The following is a 16,165-nucleotide window of genomic DNA, read 5'->3' as shown; positions in this document are numbered from 1 at the left end:
ATAAAGAACTTTACAGTACAACTAACAAGCAATTAGATACCTCTTAATTTAGAGGCAGAACTTGATGGTCTGTAATCCTTCAAAGGAGGAACAATGCTGCACAGAAGACAGATTGGTGTTTTATAGGAGAAGTGTGCAGCTCACAAATGCTAGTAACTGCAGTGTCAAAGACACACAGCATGAAGCACTCATGATTTGCCAAAGATCTGCTTTTACTTATAAGTTTAGCTGATCAATAAAGTGCTTAAAAGAACATAGTGTCACTCCATGGAAGAGGACAGCAAAAGAATAATGCATTATTGTGTGTGTGTGTATATATATATATATATATGGTAGGGATTAAATGTACAGAGAGGGGAGCTCTGCTTGGGCTCTTTGGACTCAAGCTGCTGGACAGGCAGGGCATGATTCAGTTACCTACACACTGGCATTGGCTGCCTCTTGATTTAGTACATAAGGTGCTTTCCCACCTGATTTAAATCTGTCATGGAGGTAACAAAACGCTCATACCTGAAAGGAGCTTGTTTGGCATGGATGGAGTTTTCAGGATTGAGTAAGCTCGCCATCATGTAGCCTTTCCCAGGTTTGCTTCAGAACATTCCTCCCAGCTCATGTCAGAAAAGGCTCAGATGTTCCTTGGAGCCTTGCCAGAGAGGGTAGAGGCTGATGTGAGGGAATCAGCTTTCCAGCCTACTGCCTTTCTTCCTGGATGAGCAATTTATCTCAAAGCACTCCACCTCCTCTGAACACCTCTCACCCAGGCGGGCAGCATTCCCTAACAGAACAGCTCAGTAGTTTTCTGATGAGTTTGCAAAGTGCTTGGCTTTGTGCTCCAGCTGGTCCAGCTTAGCACTCAGGAGTTCTAGGAAAAGCACAGAGCCATGGTGCTGCCTAAGTGGTTGGGGCCAGAACAGAGCCAGGAGATGGGTCCCATAGGTCCCACAAAGCAACCAGAGGAGCCGGGTTCTGTATCCAACTCAGGCTAAGCTTGGTCAGAAGATAAGGAGATGGTCAGAAGACAAGGCAAGAGCCTGGACAGAAGAGAGGAATTCAAGGAACCTGTAGAAGAAAGACTGTATGCCTTGTAAGAAGCCAGTGAGTAAAGGATAGATTTGTTTTCAAAATCTTTATTCTACCTTACAATGTTATTTAGAGAGTTGTGTTGTCAGTGTTAACTCCTTTTCTGTTCTAACAAAACAGCCTTGGACAGCAGTGTGATAAAGGCTGGAGAACAGCAGCACACAGTCAGTTCAGCTCAGCACCCTGGGTGACTCACCCACCCCAGCAGAGACAGCATCCCTGCCAGCTCAGGGATGCCAGTCCATCCCTGCCAGCTCAGGGATGCCAGTCCATCCCTCCCTCTGCTCTCAAAGCCCCAGGCTGCCCCCGAGACAGCCAAACTCTCCAATCAGGGGATGAGTGCTCACATCTGACTCCCAGATTTTATTGAGCCAAACACAAGAACTTTCAAACCAGTCTAGAATTTGCCTGACCCACAGCTGTGACAGGAGTAGAGTAAGTTTCAAAGTTGGTTCCCAGTGTCCCTTTCCCACAGCAGCACACAAAGTTTGGGAAAATCACCCAACAGCCCTGTGCAAATCGTTATCTGAGAATCTGACAAATGCAATTTGATCACACAGTGATAAGTGAACTCAGATCACAACAGAGGGGCCTTCTGATAGTGTCACTGAACATTTCCTCTGTAGCTTTGTCTTGCAAACCAAGGAGTTCCTTCAGCTCCCTGCTGCTGTCCTGCCGCTGCTGTGCCCCAGCACTGAGACTCAGCATCCTCAGCACCAGGAGGAGAGACCAGGGCTGGCAGACACACACCCAGAACTGCTGCAGGTGAGTCCAGCAAATGACATCTATGAAATCTGTGTATCCTGATCAGTGCTATAACAGCACAGGTTTTGGGTTGTTTTTCTTTAACTGTCTCATGCATTTGGTTTCTCTCTATGAGGGCAATATGTATGTGAGAACTTCACTTCCAGGAGCTAGCAGAATTTTTCCCCAGATGGAAGTTCCTTGGTCAGTAACTGGGGCAGAGCCAGAAAGGTATTAACCATGCAGGAAGTTTCCTTGCTGAGAAGGTTCCTTCAAACCCGTCAGCACAAAAGCCACCAGCTTCACCTCTGACCTCTCTAACCTTTATCAAATTTTCCATCTGTGGCTGTTGCCTACAGAGCCATTTTCAAGATTCTCTACGACTTGTTTTTTCCCCAAGAATTATACTAACAAACTTAATAAATTTGAAATTATCAGTAGGCTTAAAGACTTTGGGAGGTTAGTGTTTTGCTAAAATACCAGTGAATATGTGTTAAAGGGGATTCTGGAAACTTTTCAGAAACTTAGCTGGTTTAATTATGAAAAAATTACATTTAACCAACACTTACATAAATCTGCAGACTTTGGACTACTTGTATCTGACAGAGCTTTACAAATAAGCTACAATCAATTCACATGACATTCTTTGTAACTACAGTTTGAAATTGTCTAAGAATATGAAATTAACTGAAAAAGCAGCCTTTTGTGCATAATGCTAAAAAAAATTAGCACTTTCCTCAGCTGAAGTCTGCATGATTTTGTCAATTATCTGTCTTAGCTCTGGATGTGAAATCAGTCACTTAAAAGCCCTGTGACAGGTGACAGATTGTTCTTAGCAGACACACCTCTAGTTACTAAAGAGCTGATGGTTTCTGAGGCTTAAATAAAAACAAGTGCTCAAATTCTGCTCCTCTGAATGCACAGCAGCTCTGCATTTCTTTTATTTTGAGAAAGACCTAATAAATGAAATGGTGAGGCTTTGGGGATCATTCCATGATTTAACTTAAAAATAAGAGCATAATGCCTGAGATTCTTCTTAGTGATTGGCCTTTTGCCACAACTTGTCTGAGCAGATAATTATGTCAGTTATAGATAAGATTTTAAAGAGATCTCTAACATGTTTAAAATCTGAGGCTTGCTTGTAGTTAAGTTGGGAAAAAAATCCAGAACTTTGTACAACATCACTTTTTTAGTATTCGTGACGAGCATTTGAGAAAGATGGAGGATTTAAGACAAACTGCTGTAATACAATGATCATCTTGAGTGATGAGGTTAAAGGCAAACAAATGTAAAAAGGAAACCATAAAGTAGGGGAATTCGCTTACAGCTCCCAAGCACAAGAATGAGATGAGAATCAGGAGGAAGCAACACCATTATTCAGAGTTACACTGTCAGAAGCCCATGTTAGTGCTCTGAAGGACCATTCATCACAATAAACCCTCCTTTCTCTTCCTCACCTGAAAAGTGGCCCCTTCCTGAAGCACAGGATTAGGTGATGGTTGTTGAATATTCTGCCATCAGAGACTTTCCCAGGACTGGAAGAACAACTCACCAGCCACCTCTGGCTGCTGTTAGCCTAATTTAGCTTGAGCAGACAAGAAAAACCAATCTATCAGACATCAATTATCTAAGAATTTTAAACAGTTTGTGAGGCAATTAAGCACGTGTTTAGCTTCTGCTCTTGTTCCTGCAGAGGTACTGAGAAGGCATAAGTCAGACATGCTGGGAAAATAGAACTATCAGCATGGGAAAATGTATGGGAAAATAAACCCACCAGTATAAGGGAAAAACTCCTTGTGCATAATTCAGTGGCTCCTGAACAGATGCCAGTGCTCAGGAGGTGTGAAGCTCAATTTAGGGAGGAGGTAGTTGTGTCACTGGTGAGGGCACAGCCCCAGGCCCTACCCTAGGGACACTCCAGAAGGCTTCCCCAGCAGCACTGCTGGCACACGGAGGGGAATGGCAACAGCTGAGAGCAGAGAGTGCACACACACCCCGTGTCCCATGTCCATCTGGGAGCCATTTCCCCAGCAACTCAAAGAGCTCCAGTTGTCCCACCGCTTCCCAAAACCTCAGAGCTCAGCTTCTGCACTGCACATGCTGTCCTTCTCCCACCAAATTCTGATGGCTGTCTTGCATCAGGTGCTCTCTAGAGTTAATGACTTCAGCCCAGCACCCGATGCTTTAGGCAGGAAACCAGGATCCTCCAAAATCAAAACGTGACAGAAGGCTGTAGCCCTCGGTAGCCAGCCACCAACAGACTGACTCAGCCTTCAGCCAGGTCACAGTGAGGCATCAGGAAAAGAGCAAAATATTGGATCTGAAAACACCAAGCACCAAGATACGAGGTATTTTTAATCTCTGCTGTTTCTCAGAAAGCAGCAGAAACCACACCAGGTAGAGAAATATTTATATGCTAAATTAACACTCTCAGTGTGCAAGACATGAAGTCATTCCTGTCACGAACAAGAAAAACCTTGAATTCTTGCCAGGGAATCTGGACACCACAGCAGGACACCTAAGGTGCCTGCAAATCTGGAACAACTGTTTGGAAATAATATGTTGTGTTTGACTTTGAACTCTCAAATCTCATCCTTGCAGACTGCCTGTTTCTTGTGAGATCTTTCTGAACCCACGTGCAATTTTTTTCCTTTACCCCTTGCCAAAGGTGTGTTATTTTGTGTGGGAGATCCTGCCCTAGCAGACTGAAACCAGCCTTTGTAGCATGATGAAACAACACACTGACTTCTCTGAATTTTCCATGTATTTTGGATGGCAGCTGTCTCAGGAATATACTGTAACTTCCAGTGGAACAAAACACCTTTCATGTGGCAGGGTGCTAGCAGAGAGTCATATCACCAGACAATGTGGGGTGGGGATAAGCCAGTGAAATACACTTTAAACTTGATTACAAAACTAAAATAAAACTCCTTGCCGTCCCTAACCGCTAAAGAGTGAAAACAAAAGGGAAAAAATCTCAACAAGATATAACAAGATCTACCTGATACATCATAATTTTTTGAAGTTGATACATGGCATGGCTTCTGAACATCCTCTCCAGTTGTCTGGTTTGAGTGTCTACTTTGAGATGCTCTGCTCCTTGAATGTGACTCCTCTCTGCCTGTACACTGCTAATTACACATCCACTTGAACGGCAGACTGCATGCAAAACACATCACCAAAGAGGCTCCTGGCACACCATCTCTTTCCTCTCATAGCCTGATGTCACTGTCTATGTTGTACCACTTTCCCTTCTCTGGGCTTTAGTCTAATCTTAGCAGAAATGCAAGAGCACCAGTGAGTCAGGCAAAAATTTAATTTATCTAGAATTGGATATATAGGGAAAAGTGTAAGGACAGAAGAAGCACACCACAATAACTCCTCAGAATACCCTTACAGCTTCCAGTGACTTGTGCTGAGGGAATTCCTATGTCTGAGAGGGTGCCTGAGCATTTAATAAGCTCCAATATATTTTTTCCCCTATGAATTTTCTAATTTTGTTGTGCTATTTAAACAGCTTATTTCTAAATAAATTTCATACTCGTGCAACTCTTTCCAGTTTGTTATGAGTTCTCAGAAACCACATCCCAAAAGAAACAATTACCATACCAATACCTTATTGGCTCTAGTCTTCAGTTTTCCCTCAGGAGTTAATAAAGATTAAGCCTGACACATTGACATGACAGACATGGAACACGAGGTGCAGAGTTCATAATAACCACCCTCCACTCTCTTCATGACAGAAAACTCAGGGCAGCCACTGTGTTTTGAAAAATGAAGATGTGAAATGGAAGGGGAAGTTTTGAAGTAAGGTCAGATGAACACCTTAGCAATGAAACAGGGCCAAAGGAAGGCAGCACTGAGGCAAGAAAGGAGTCCCCTCCACAGTCTTGTGCCTATGACCCTGTGGTTACGAGGTCACCACTCAAATTTGTGTCAGAAGTAGTTTATATCTCCCAATATCTTCAGTTTCAAAAAAAAAAAAATCCAACAAGTTCTTCAACTTACCAAATTGCAGATTAAGAAAAAAAGACCAAACATGCAGAAATAAATAGTACCATCATCTGCTTGAAGTGGATTACAGTGACATACAAGAAAACTTAAGTGTCTGTTAGTATTTGCCAGTAATACATTTAAGACATTTAAGACATGCTTTACAGATGAAGTAATTTACATTATATGAAAAAAAAAAGATTATTTAAGGAAAACTGCTCTATTTTTAGTCAGAAGCATCCTTTAGTCCAATTTATACTGGTGAGTCAGGGAACTTTAAATCTAGCTCTACATCCAACAGTATAGCTGCAATTATAACCCTTATGTTTTATATAAGCTGCCTTTTTTAATATAAAACCCTCTTCTTTTTTGAATCAAGTGCCTAAATAACATAAAGACATTAAAAGATCTGGCAGAAAAAAATAAAGCTATTAGAAGCCTGCTCTTATTTCCTAGGCTTTCAGAGGAGTACATTGAATTAAAATCTCTTATGTGTTACAGATGAAAAGATCATTTGTACCAGCAGTTAGAAATAAGTTAGGCAAAGTCAAACTACAGAAACAATCAGCAAAGCTAACCCAGAATAAAACTGTCATGCAGTTGAAAGTTAATTTGCATTAACATTAATGCTTAGGGGGAAAAAAGGGTTTTTTTAAAATTCAATGGCACGAACGTGGTTGCTGACTGCCTTGGCAACAAGCAGCCTGCACACACTCTTCGTGCCTGCCCTGAGCCCACAAGGGTTACTCTGACATAACCTACAGCACAGTATCTCTGCAGACATCATAATAACAATTTACCCCCAAAAACCATCATAGCATCCCAGAATCATAGAGTACCTTGGTTTGGAAGGATTACTAAAGATCATGTAATCCAACCCCCTTGCAATGAGCAGGAGCATCTTCAATTAGATCAGGCTGCTCAGAGCCCCATCCAGTCTGACCTTGAATGTTTTCAGGGATGGGGCATCCACCACCTCTCTGGGCAACTTTTTCCAGTGCCTCACCACTCTCATAGGGCATAATTTCTTCCCAATATCCAATCTAAATCTACCCTCATTCAGTCTAAAGTCATCACTCCTTGTCCTATCACAACAGGTCCTGCCAGAAGGTTCCCTTCCAGCTCTTTTGCAGGCTCCCTTTAGGTACTGGAAGGCTGCTGTAAGATATGCCCAGAGCCTCCTCTTCTTCAGGCTGAAAAACCCCAGCTCCCACAGGGTGTCTCCACAGAGCTGCTCCAGCCTTCTGAGTATCTTTGTGGCTCTCCTTTAGGCTCACTCCATCAGATCCATGCCTCTCCTGTGCTGAGGACTCCAGAGCAGGATGCAGCACTGCAGCTGGGGTGTCTGTCACAAGACCAGAGTAGATTAGAATTCAACTACTGGCCACTCTTCTACTGATACAGTCCAGGATGCAGTTGGCTTTCTGAGCTTTCAGCTCAGAAATACATAACCCCAAAACACATTATTCCTACACACTTGCATTCAGTAACATAATGTTCTTCTCTGGAAGGACAAAAACACTCAAGGCAACTGAGGACATGAGTGGAATAATCATCCTCTTCATGACTTGTGGCAATTCTAAGTACCTCTTGATTTCATGGCTTACAAAATGGCACATGGTTACCACAAGCAAATGCTTCACTGCTATTTAAGTAGCTTCAGGGTGACCATGAAGACAAAGCACTGCTGGACATCTCCAAAATTTGCCTTAAAGGGTGATTCAGCTACTAGCCCAGGAACCCAATGGCCTGCTACCTTCCAAACATCTTCAACAGAGCAACTTCTTGAGGCACTTGATGTAAATCAGCACTGCTCTCAAAAAAGCAGCCTTATCACGGCCAGGAAGCAGCTTTTGTGTAAGGCTAACTTTCAGGTGCATCAGGTGGCACAGCTGGTGACACAGAGAAGGCAGGATTGCACAGCAAAGAGGTGGAAGGCCTGGGCCACCTCTGGTGTCAGAGAGCAGTTTAAGCTGGTATCTATGGATATGAACAGGCAGAGCAGCCTCTGCTTGCCAGTAACAACTTATGTTATGGACAGACCAGCAGAGCCTTTGCAAACACCCAGGGCAGAGCATGCAGCCCTTGGGAGATGCTGAATTCACCAGGAGGTTTAGTTATCTGTCCATGGTGGCCATCAACCTAAAGGGGTTGTCACCCTCTAATAAATGTAATTCTATTTCTTAGGATAGGCTGTCACAGCTTTTGCAGGCAGTTGCTTTTCCACAAACCTACATAAACACCCTACAGTATAGGACATGGCCAAGAGGTGCTAAAGGTAGGAAATTCCACCCTTGTGTGATGGTTCCCTCCTCCTTCTAGGGAATACAGCCCAAAATTGTGTCTGAAGTGACACGTATGTAGGAATCAGACCCCTCAGTGAAGTCTTCTGATGAAGGAATAAGCACTGGAGAAGTCAGTGAGCCAGTTTCCTGTCTGCACTGTTGTGACATGAGCACTCCTCTCTGCTGCTTCATGCCCTGTACACAGTGGCCTCTTCCCTGCTCCAAACAAGAGTTTGCCTGGTCTAACCTTTAAACACAGAGGTGAAGGGTGAGAGAACAAAGATGCTGTCAAAGACCAACCCAAACCATTGACCAGCTGTCAGTTTCAGGTTGGAGAGGCATACAGCTAAGGATGCTACACTTTATTGATCAGTGCTAACAAAAGTAAGAACTGCATAAATATAGGAAAAGTTCAAACAGCTGAGAGCAAGTGGCAATCAGGACACCACGATGGATAGAACTGACCATGCACAGCCAGGTCTGCCAAGGGTCTCCAGCTCCAGTCAATGTCATTAAGGAAACAAGAATGTTTAGATATCTCAGTTGTGTTCTTTAGGCTCAGAAATTCAAGGCAGCAGTTCCAAACTTGCATATACAAGACGCCTGGCTTCCAGAAACAGCACAGTGTCCCTGCTAATGGAGAGAGGCATGCACACAGGGGCTTTTGCTGTACCTTCCCTGCATGCACACTGGCACAACACAGTGGAAGATGCTCTGGGATGTGCCTGTGCTGGGCCAGGTGAACCAAGGGTTTAAATAAAAGTCGGTCCAGCTCTTGCAGCAAGTCACATTGGCAAGGCAGTGAGCACATTGCAGCAGCTCTCACATTCCCTGTGTGATCACCCTTACAAAGCACCACATGCCCACAGAGCCTCAACCTCCTTGATCAACTTACAGGCTAAAACCTGCACTTCAGTGAGCCAGAAGGAGCCACCCTCATTTTTATTTGAGCCCAGAATGTGAAAAAGAAGACCCTAGTCCCAGAGCCTTCAGAGCACACGAGGGTAAAAGCAGCAGAAGTATGAGGCCCACACTTCAAGAACCCTGCCCCCTTGACGTGCTGGAGGACATCACCCCGTGCCCTCTGCACACCCTGGCATCCCTAGGGGACACGAGGTCAAGATGGGCGCATGCTTCAGGCCATCCCAAGTGTCCCTCTTCCTTAAGCTAAGCAGGCTCCAGCTCCAGCATCTTCACTCATCTCAAGCACCAACAAGCAGCCCTGTGTACTTCTAACTCCACAAAGGGGAACAGTGGTTCATTTTGGGGCAGCTTCTGAAGGACAAGAAGCAGAGCTGTGAGGTGCAGCAGTAAAGCAGAGTAATGACCAAGGACCAAGGGGAGGGAGAAAAAAACCACACAATGGTATTGTTTATTGCAGTGCAATTTGTGTGATCTGGGTATTTGGGAAAAGGATAAATGACACATAGGGAAAACCATGTACTTCTCCTTAGCCTATTCTTGACTATCAGACAGAAGAGGTTCTATTTGTGTACTTTGCTCTCCACCATCTTAATTCTTTCAAAGCAAAAAAGATCCATCCATTCTTTCCCTTCAAAATATGAGCTGCTGCAGGCCAGGCCACCTCATTTCATTAGCAGTAAAAGCAGTGTCTCTCTTTTCACCACTGTGCCCTTCTTAATCTCAGACATGTCAGCATTCTCTTGGCATTTCTTGCTACATTCCTCAGTATTTGTCACTGCTTAATTTTTAAACCAACAAAAATAAAACTGGACATTACAAACTTTTCCAAGGACAGATTATGCCAGTAATTTTGGTTTTCACACCAAAATTCACACCTAGCAAATGTCCTATGTTTGCATCTCTACATACATAATATACATTAATTTAAAAAAGGCCAAACTACCCACAATGTGAGGGATTTCTACTGATCTTTCTCAAATGGATAGCAAATGTTGAATCAGTGTTCCATGAATTCAGAGCTCTGCCTGCAAGGTCTGCTTAGATGACAAAACAGTGATGGACTGGGACTTGGGTAAGGATTGAGATTTGCTTCTAATCTCAATTTAAAGAGATTTAAAAGAGCTCATGAAATGTGCAGCAGCACTTTTCAGCTGGTGAAACATGAAAATTGGTTGTGTCAAAGTACTTTTTTTCCAAAATCCCACAAACACAGGAAAGACAAAAAGTAGTAAGAGAAAATCCACATGAACGTAAATTTCAGTGCGTGAAAAAGACCATTTTATTTAGCACAGGATTAAAAAAAACCCGAAACACATAATAATATAATAATATTTAACAAGGTCTGAAGAGATCTCACGCCTCATAAGTCAGGACACACTATTTTTTAGATCAAAGAGCAGTATTACACATCTCTCATCCTTGTTATACTTCATTGCTAAGATAGAAAAGGTTCTAAATTGAATCTGCCCTGTAATTTGCTACTTAGAGCCATGTCTTCTTGCAGCAAAATATATTTTTACAGTATCCTGGAGAACTGTACCTCTGTCCTAAGTCACCTAGCACTATTTACCTTTTCTCATCCTTACTGCAGGTACAGTAACACACCTAAGGGGTGATTCCCAGCATGTCCAAGTGATTTAGCACAGGCTTATCCCGCTAAATCAGGCTGAACCCGCTGGGGTTGTGTCCGACGCCGCTCAGCATGGCCTCCTCACAGGAGGCCATTTTCCAGAGCACTTCTGAATCAATTCCTCTTCCATCTCCTAATTCTCGCTGCCATCCGGGGAATTTCGCCCATCTGCACAAGTCACCTTTTCCTCGGTCCCTTCCAGCACCCTGGCAGGCTCCCCCTGGCAATCAGCTCTCGGGATACACATCCCCGCATCCACCAGGCTGGCCACGGGCGCCAAGGATCCCGTAACCTCCTTCTCCCACTAGGCGCTACCCACTGAGCGCCTTTGCACCTCCCAGCCACATCCTTGCTCTTTTAGCTTTGAACAGCCCCTATGGCGCCCGGTATGCCGGAGCGTGGCTCGGCCGCGTGCTCCCGGCGGGATCCGTGCGGATTCCCGAGATCCCTGCGGATTCCTGGCGCTGCCCTCAGCCCCGCCCGGCCCGGGCGCGCGCCCGCGGCGGGAAGGGGGTGGGCAGGGCGAGGTGGGGGCGGGGCGGGGCGAGAGCCGGAGCCCCGCCCCCCCGGCCGCGTGCCCGCGCGCGCGCCCCCCGCGCCGTGACCCATTTCGCCGAACAAAGGATTCGCGCTGGAATCTCGCTCGGCGCCGGGACCTAAAATGGCGGCGGCGCGCCCGCCCCCGCCCCTTCCGCGGGCGCCATAGAGACGGGGCGGGCGGAGCGGCCTCCCCTCGGCGCCGCTCTGTACGCGGGCGCAGCCCCTGCTCGCTGGTGCGGGCGGGAAGGCGCTGCCGCAGCATGGCGGGCGAGGGCGACTCTGAGCCGGGGAAGGTAATGGAGGGCGGGGGGGCGGCGAGGGGCCAGGAGGAGAATGAGGATGAGCATGAGGAGGAGGATGAGGAGGAGCTGGCCGCGGCAGCCCCGCGCTGGGGACACGGGAGGTCATTGCAGAGCAGCAGTGACCGTGCCCCACCGCACCGCCCCGCTGTTGCAGCGCCCGAGGAAATGGCTGGGGAACAATTCACGGAAACGCACGGCACGGCTAGGGCTCTGCCGGGCCAGGGGGGCGGGCGGGGCTTGGGTGTGGGCGGGGGCCCCGGGCCCCTCCGGGACTTTCCCGTGGTGCTGAGGCCGGAGCGTCCGTGAGGCCGCTGGTCAGCAGTGGTCAGAGACATAACAAATGATGCCCAGCCTGGCAGCAGGTGAGACGCTATTTTAAAAGGATGCATCACGCTGCATGGATGTAGCAGGGATACCTTCATAGCCAACAACAGCAATATATCAAGTGACTTCTTCCATGTGAGAGTGCTTGAAATTACTCATTAGGAGGTTCGACCAACATAGATCACATCCTTTCTGTCTCGCCTGTTCACAGGGACAGCTGATGGCTGTCCCGAGGGAACATGGATAAAACTAACGCTGGGGATTTCCATGCTTGCCATCCCCATTACCACAGTGACACAATGACTTCTCCCACAGAGTTGTCAGCTCTCCACAAGCAGTTGAGCACTGTAGTACTCCCATCTGCACTGCAGTACTCCATCTTCAAAATCTACTTTGACCACGTGGAATACCTTCACGACAAAATCAAACAATCACTTTTGATGAATTTTGCTACAGTTGCACACATGATTCTTCATGCTCTAATGGTTTAAGCACAACAGACTGAAACGTGTTCTCATACCATCCCTGACCAAAGGATTGGCAGCAGAAAATGTTCAGGGGTTACTGAGGGGCAGCCGCCTTGACCCTGACCCATGTGCCCAGCCCCTGCCTAGACATAGGTTTAAGTCATAAATTAGTTTGGTTTATAAATATTTTAATTCAGTATTAGGTTCTCTACTACATGCTCATTCTCCAGTAAGTTAACTTTTTCCAAGCACATTTGCTTGCTTCAGGCACTAAACTTACATGTCATGACTAACTGCATACTGTAGCCCTCCTTGTTTGTTGCGATGTAACAAAAATCCTGGATTCTTAAGGGTCTTCTCTCTTCTTTTTTGGGGGAATGTAAAGGTAAGGAATTGAGTAGTTAATTTATAATATTCAGTGAAAAGGATGGATCAACAGTTTTGTGCAAAACTATATTATATAAATTTATAGTTAACTCTTCCAGAAACATCCCTGATATATCTGTACCTGTTCACTTTTGGTCATCTATAACCCTGGACACAGTAAGTTCTCAACTAGTTATGCTTGACTATTAAGATAACAAGTCAGTTTTACAGTTGAGTTGGCATCATAGACTTCTACAGAAGTGATTTTTTAAATTTATGTTTGATTTTTTTGTTTTGTTTTGTCTTACAGTCCTATAAACTCTTTGGATTTCTCGATGTTAAAAATATCCCATGTGCACGAGAATCAGTGCTCTATGGCTCCTTGGGGGCTTTAGTTATGGGTCTTGGACATTTTTTAGCAACTAGTAAGTACTTACTCCTTTTGGGTTTTATATATTTATTTGCAAGAAAAAAATCTATTTGTTGTTAGGTGTTATTAATAATGGGAAGTCATACAAGTTGAGAAAATCTCTAACTTTTCATAAGATTTTTGTTTTTCTTTCAGGTAGAGTTAAAAGATCTTGTGATGTTGCAGTTGGTACCTATATTTGCACAATGTTAGGATACTGGTATGTAAAGTTCTTCTTCAATTTTGATAGGCCTATGTTGACTGAATGGTACAACATGATCCCTGTGTTTCAGTTTTCAGAAACAGTGTTTCATGGTGATTTTGAAAACACATTAAAAAAAACTGCCTAGCAAAGCATCCTCTTCCTTCCCCCTAAAATACTTATCTTCTTTAAAGGAAAACATTTCACTGTGTTTGAATGTTTATGTTTATATATATTTAAAATACTTCCTATTGTTTCTTGAATTCTAAGCTATCAATTCCCCCACTTATTTCCATTTTTCTTAATTATTTTTTCCTTTTCATACCCCATCCTTGTCCTAATTCCAAAGGCAGCATGTTTAATTTTACTAGCAATGTGGTTGCAACTTTTCAGCTGCCTGAATGACTCTGGTTTGATCCTTCTACTCATATAAAGCAGGGAATTGTGTTTCCTTTTCATCCCCTCCCCTAGGTTTTACTGCAGGTACAACTTGGTCCAGCAAAGGATCCGGCAAAGAATGCTTAAAGAAGGAATGAAAAACAGAATTTTATTTGAAGGCAGTTATCTTGATCCAGAGAAGAAACAAAGTGGCAGTGAAAGAAGCGATTCATAGGTTGCTCCGGAAGAGTTGTGATTTAATACATCTTTGGGAAAAGGTGGTCCAGAAAAAAGTCAGTCTGCACTGCAAGCCTGTGAGGTGTCTAAAACTGGTAAATCATGGTTTTCCTAGCAAATCTGAGCAGGAAATTCATAGTGAATCTGTTAAGTCGGTACAAGCCTTGCTTTGTTTCATGTATGTATGTATGTATGTGACTGCAGAGATTTGCAATGACGTCCTGTCAAACATCTGGGAGCTGCTGTGTTCTCTTCAGGGTCTCAGAGGATTAAGGACAGTGATTTGGGTCTGCTTTAGCTTCCATTATAAACAGAGCGTGGTTTGTTTTAGCAAAGTTGTAATTACATCTCATTCAAATACAGGAAAATATTTCCATCACCTGTTGAGCCTTCAGTGCTATTATTAACAGTGCTGTTTGTGAAACCAGGAGTGTTTGAACAGTAGGAGAAGGCTTTGCTTGTGCAAAATGGGTGATAGTCAGCAGCCTTTGTAAGATTTCAGCTGCAGGATAACCAGATAACTTACATACATTATGGAGCGGAAGGATTTCCATCTTTGTTCTGTTTGAAACTATGAATAAAATCACACTTTAGAGCAGTCTAAACTTTGTAATTAAATCATTTTTACTTCATTAAAAATCTTGCGAGTTAAGACACTTCTGTACTGTTTGTGGAATCATAATCTACATTATTTGTAAGTATAATGCTTGTTTTTTCTTTCATTTTTTCCTTTAAAGGCATATTCTACGGTGATTTTTCAGTTAAAAGAAATATCAGTACACAATGTCAAGGAAACCATCTTATTTGGAAATACAGTGTTAGGTCTAATAGCATATTGGTAAAAAGATGAGTGATGACATCACTCGCTTCTGCCTGCACGAGTGACACAGTGTTTTATTTTTACATATAATGATTTATGGTCTATTATGCTGTAAGCACTTTCTGGTCTAAAGGCATGTCACCAGGCAAAAACAGTCCTTTTCCCTCACACTGTACTTAGTCTGAGAGAGTTTGTGATCTGTTATTAACTCACATTGGTGCAGGGAGGTTTGAAAATCCAGATGCAAACTGCAGTATTGCTCCACTTATTTGTTTGGAAATATACTTTAGAGCACTAAACAAACATGCTATTTACACTGAGAAAATTAAACTTTTACCCTCTGTGGATTAGCTTCTTATAAGAAGAAAACAAACCTATATACTCTAATTCCTTTTTGCCCCTCTATTCCTCATGTTTGTTCTGAGAGAAACAAAGATAAATTTTATTGAGGACATTGACTTCAATATTTTATATAAAAAGTCTTCAGAAGAATTAATGCAATGAAACACTTACTGTCCTCACTGCAAATGCCAAACTGAGAAGTTAATTGGTAGCTAATTCAGAAGAGAAAAATGTTTCGCCTGGTTCTGTGCTGGCTGGGGTGCAAGGGGGTGTGGGAGGCTTCTCCTTGGGGTGGAAGCTGCTGCTTCCTAAAGCCCTTGGAGCAGCAGTGGGAAACTGAGCGAGCCATGAAGCTGGTCTTAACCAGCTCCTGTTTTAGTACATGGCTGAGTTCTCTCCTTTCTGACCTAAGAAAAGAAAGTGCAGCCTAAGCAGGGGGTCTTTTGGCTGCGAGGTCATAGGTCAGCTGGGGGTTTGGGCAGCAAAAGCACAGGGATGAAAATTTACTCTTTGGCAAAAAGCAGCTGTAGAGGGAGAAGTGAAGGGTGTTTTGTGCTAATGGAAAGAAGTTAGCTTGTGCATAATGGCATCCTTCAAAACACACACACATACTGGTGAGAAAGTAAAAGCAGCATTATGATACAGTGTAAGTAAAAAAAATCTGGGGAAAGTTGCAGCATTAAATCCTCTCTGGTGTTAATTGGTGTCATATAAGTTACTGTATTTAAGGATATTAGCCCAATGGTAGCTTAACCACAGTTTCGGCAATAACTCTGAAATGCTAGATGTATCTGCATTGCATAGATAACTCATCTAATACTTTTGCTTCACTGTGCAGAGTGTCAAATGAGCGTGCCAGATGTTCACAGAAAAACTGGGGAAGATGCAAAGTGCAGGCAGCCTGGCCAGCACACTGGAGCTTCAGTGTTTACTGAAACTAGAGGTGGAATTAACTGAAAGTCAAGGCCTTTCCTGAATAGGGCAGGGCAGGGATATAAGACAAGGAAGCAGTGAGCAGGACTCTGTTGGTGTGAAAGGGGGGCTGCAACAGCAGAGGGGAGAATGCTCATGGTCAAACAAGCAGGGGAAAGTCTGGCATAATTCCTCGAAGTGCTGCCTCCA

General features: G+C 44.0%; 1 protein-coding gene across 1 annotated transcript; it reads left to right on the top strand.

Annotated features, from left to right (window-relative positions):
• The first annotated feature begins 11,253 nt into the window (after window positions 1-11,253).
• On the top strand, window positions 11,254-14,537 carry LOC135444956 (cytochrome c oxidase assembly protein COX20, mitochondrial). Its single transcript, XM_064707015.1, has 4 exons — window positions 11,254-11,489; window positions 12,966-13,080; window positions 13,221-13,284; window positions 13,738-14,537. Exons 1-4 carry the CDS (start codon window positions 11,457-11,459, stop codon window positions 13,877-13,879), a joined length of 354 nt encoding a protein of 117 aa, XP_064563085.1. The 5' UTR covers window positions 11,254-11,456; the 3' UTR covers window positions 13,880-14,537.
• Window positions 14,538-16,165: the final 1,628 nt, after the last annotated feature.

Source organism: Zonotrichia leucophrys, chromosome 3, assembly GCF_028769735.1.
Source record: "Zonotrichia leucophrys gambelii isolate GWCS_2022_RI chromosome 3, RI_Zleu_2.0, whole genome shotgun sequence".
Taxonomy (NCBI): Eukaryota; Metazoa; Chordata; class Aves; order Passeriformes; family Passerellidae; genus Zonotrichia; species Zonotrichia leucophrys.
This window is presented reverse-complemented; position numbering and strand designations above follow the sequence as displayed.

Excerpts from the sequence above, each read along its gene's own strand:
- LOC135444956 (XM_064707015.1), top strand. The coding sequence starts at position 11,457 with ATGGCGGGCGAGGGCGACTCTGAGCCGGGGAAG. Across the intron at positions 13,081-13,220 it reads TGGACATTTTTTAGCAACTA|GTAGAGTTAAAAGATCTTGT; the intron begins GTAAGTACTTAC and ends TTTTTCTTTCAG. Across the intron at positions 13,285-13,737 it reads TGCACAATGTTAGGATACTG|GTTTTACTGCAGGTACAACT; the intron begins GTATGTAAAGTT and ends CCCCTCCCCTAG.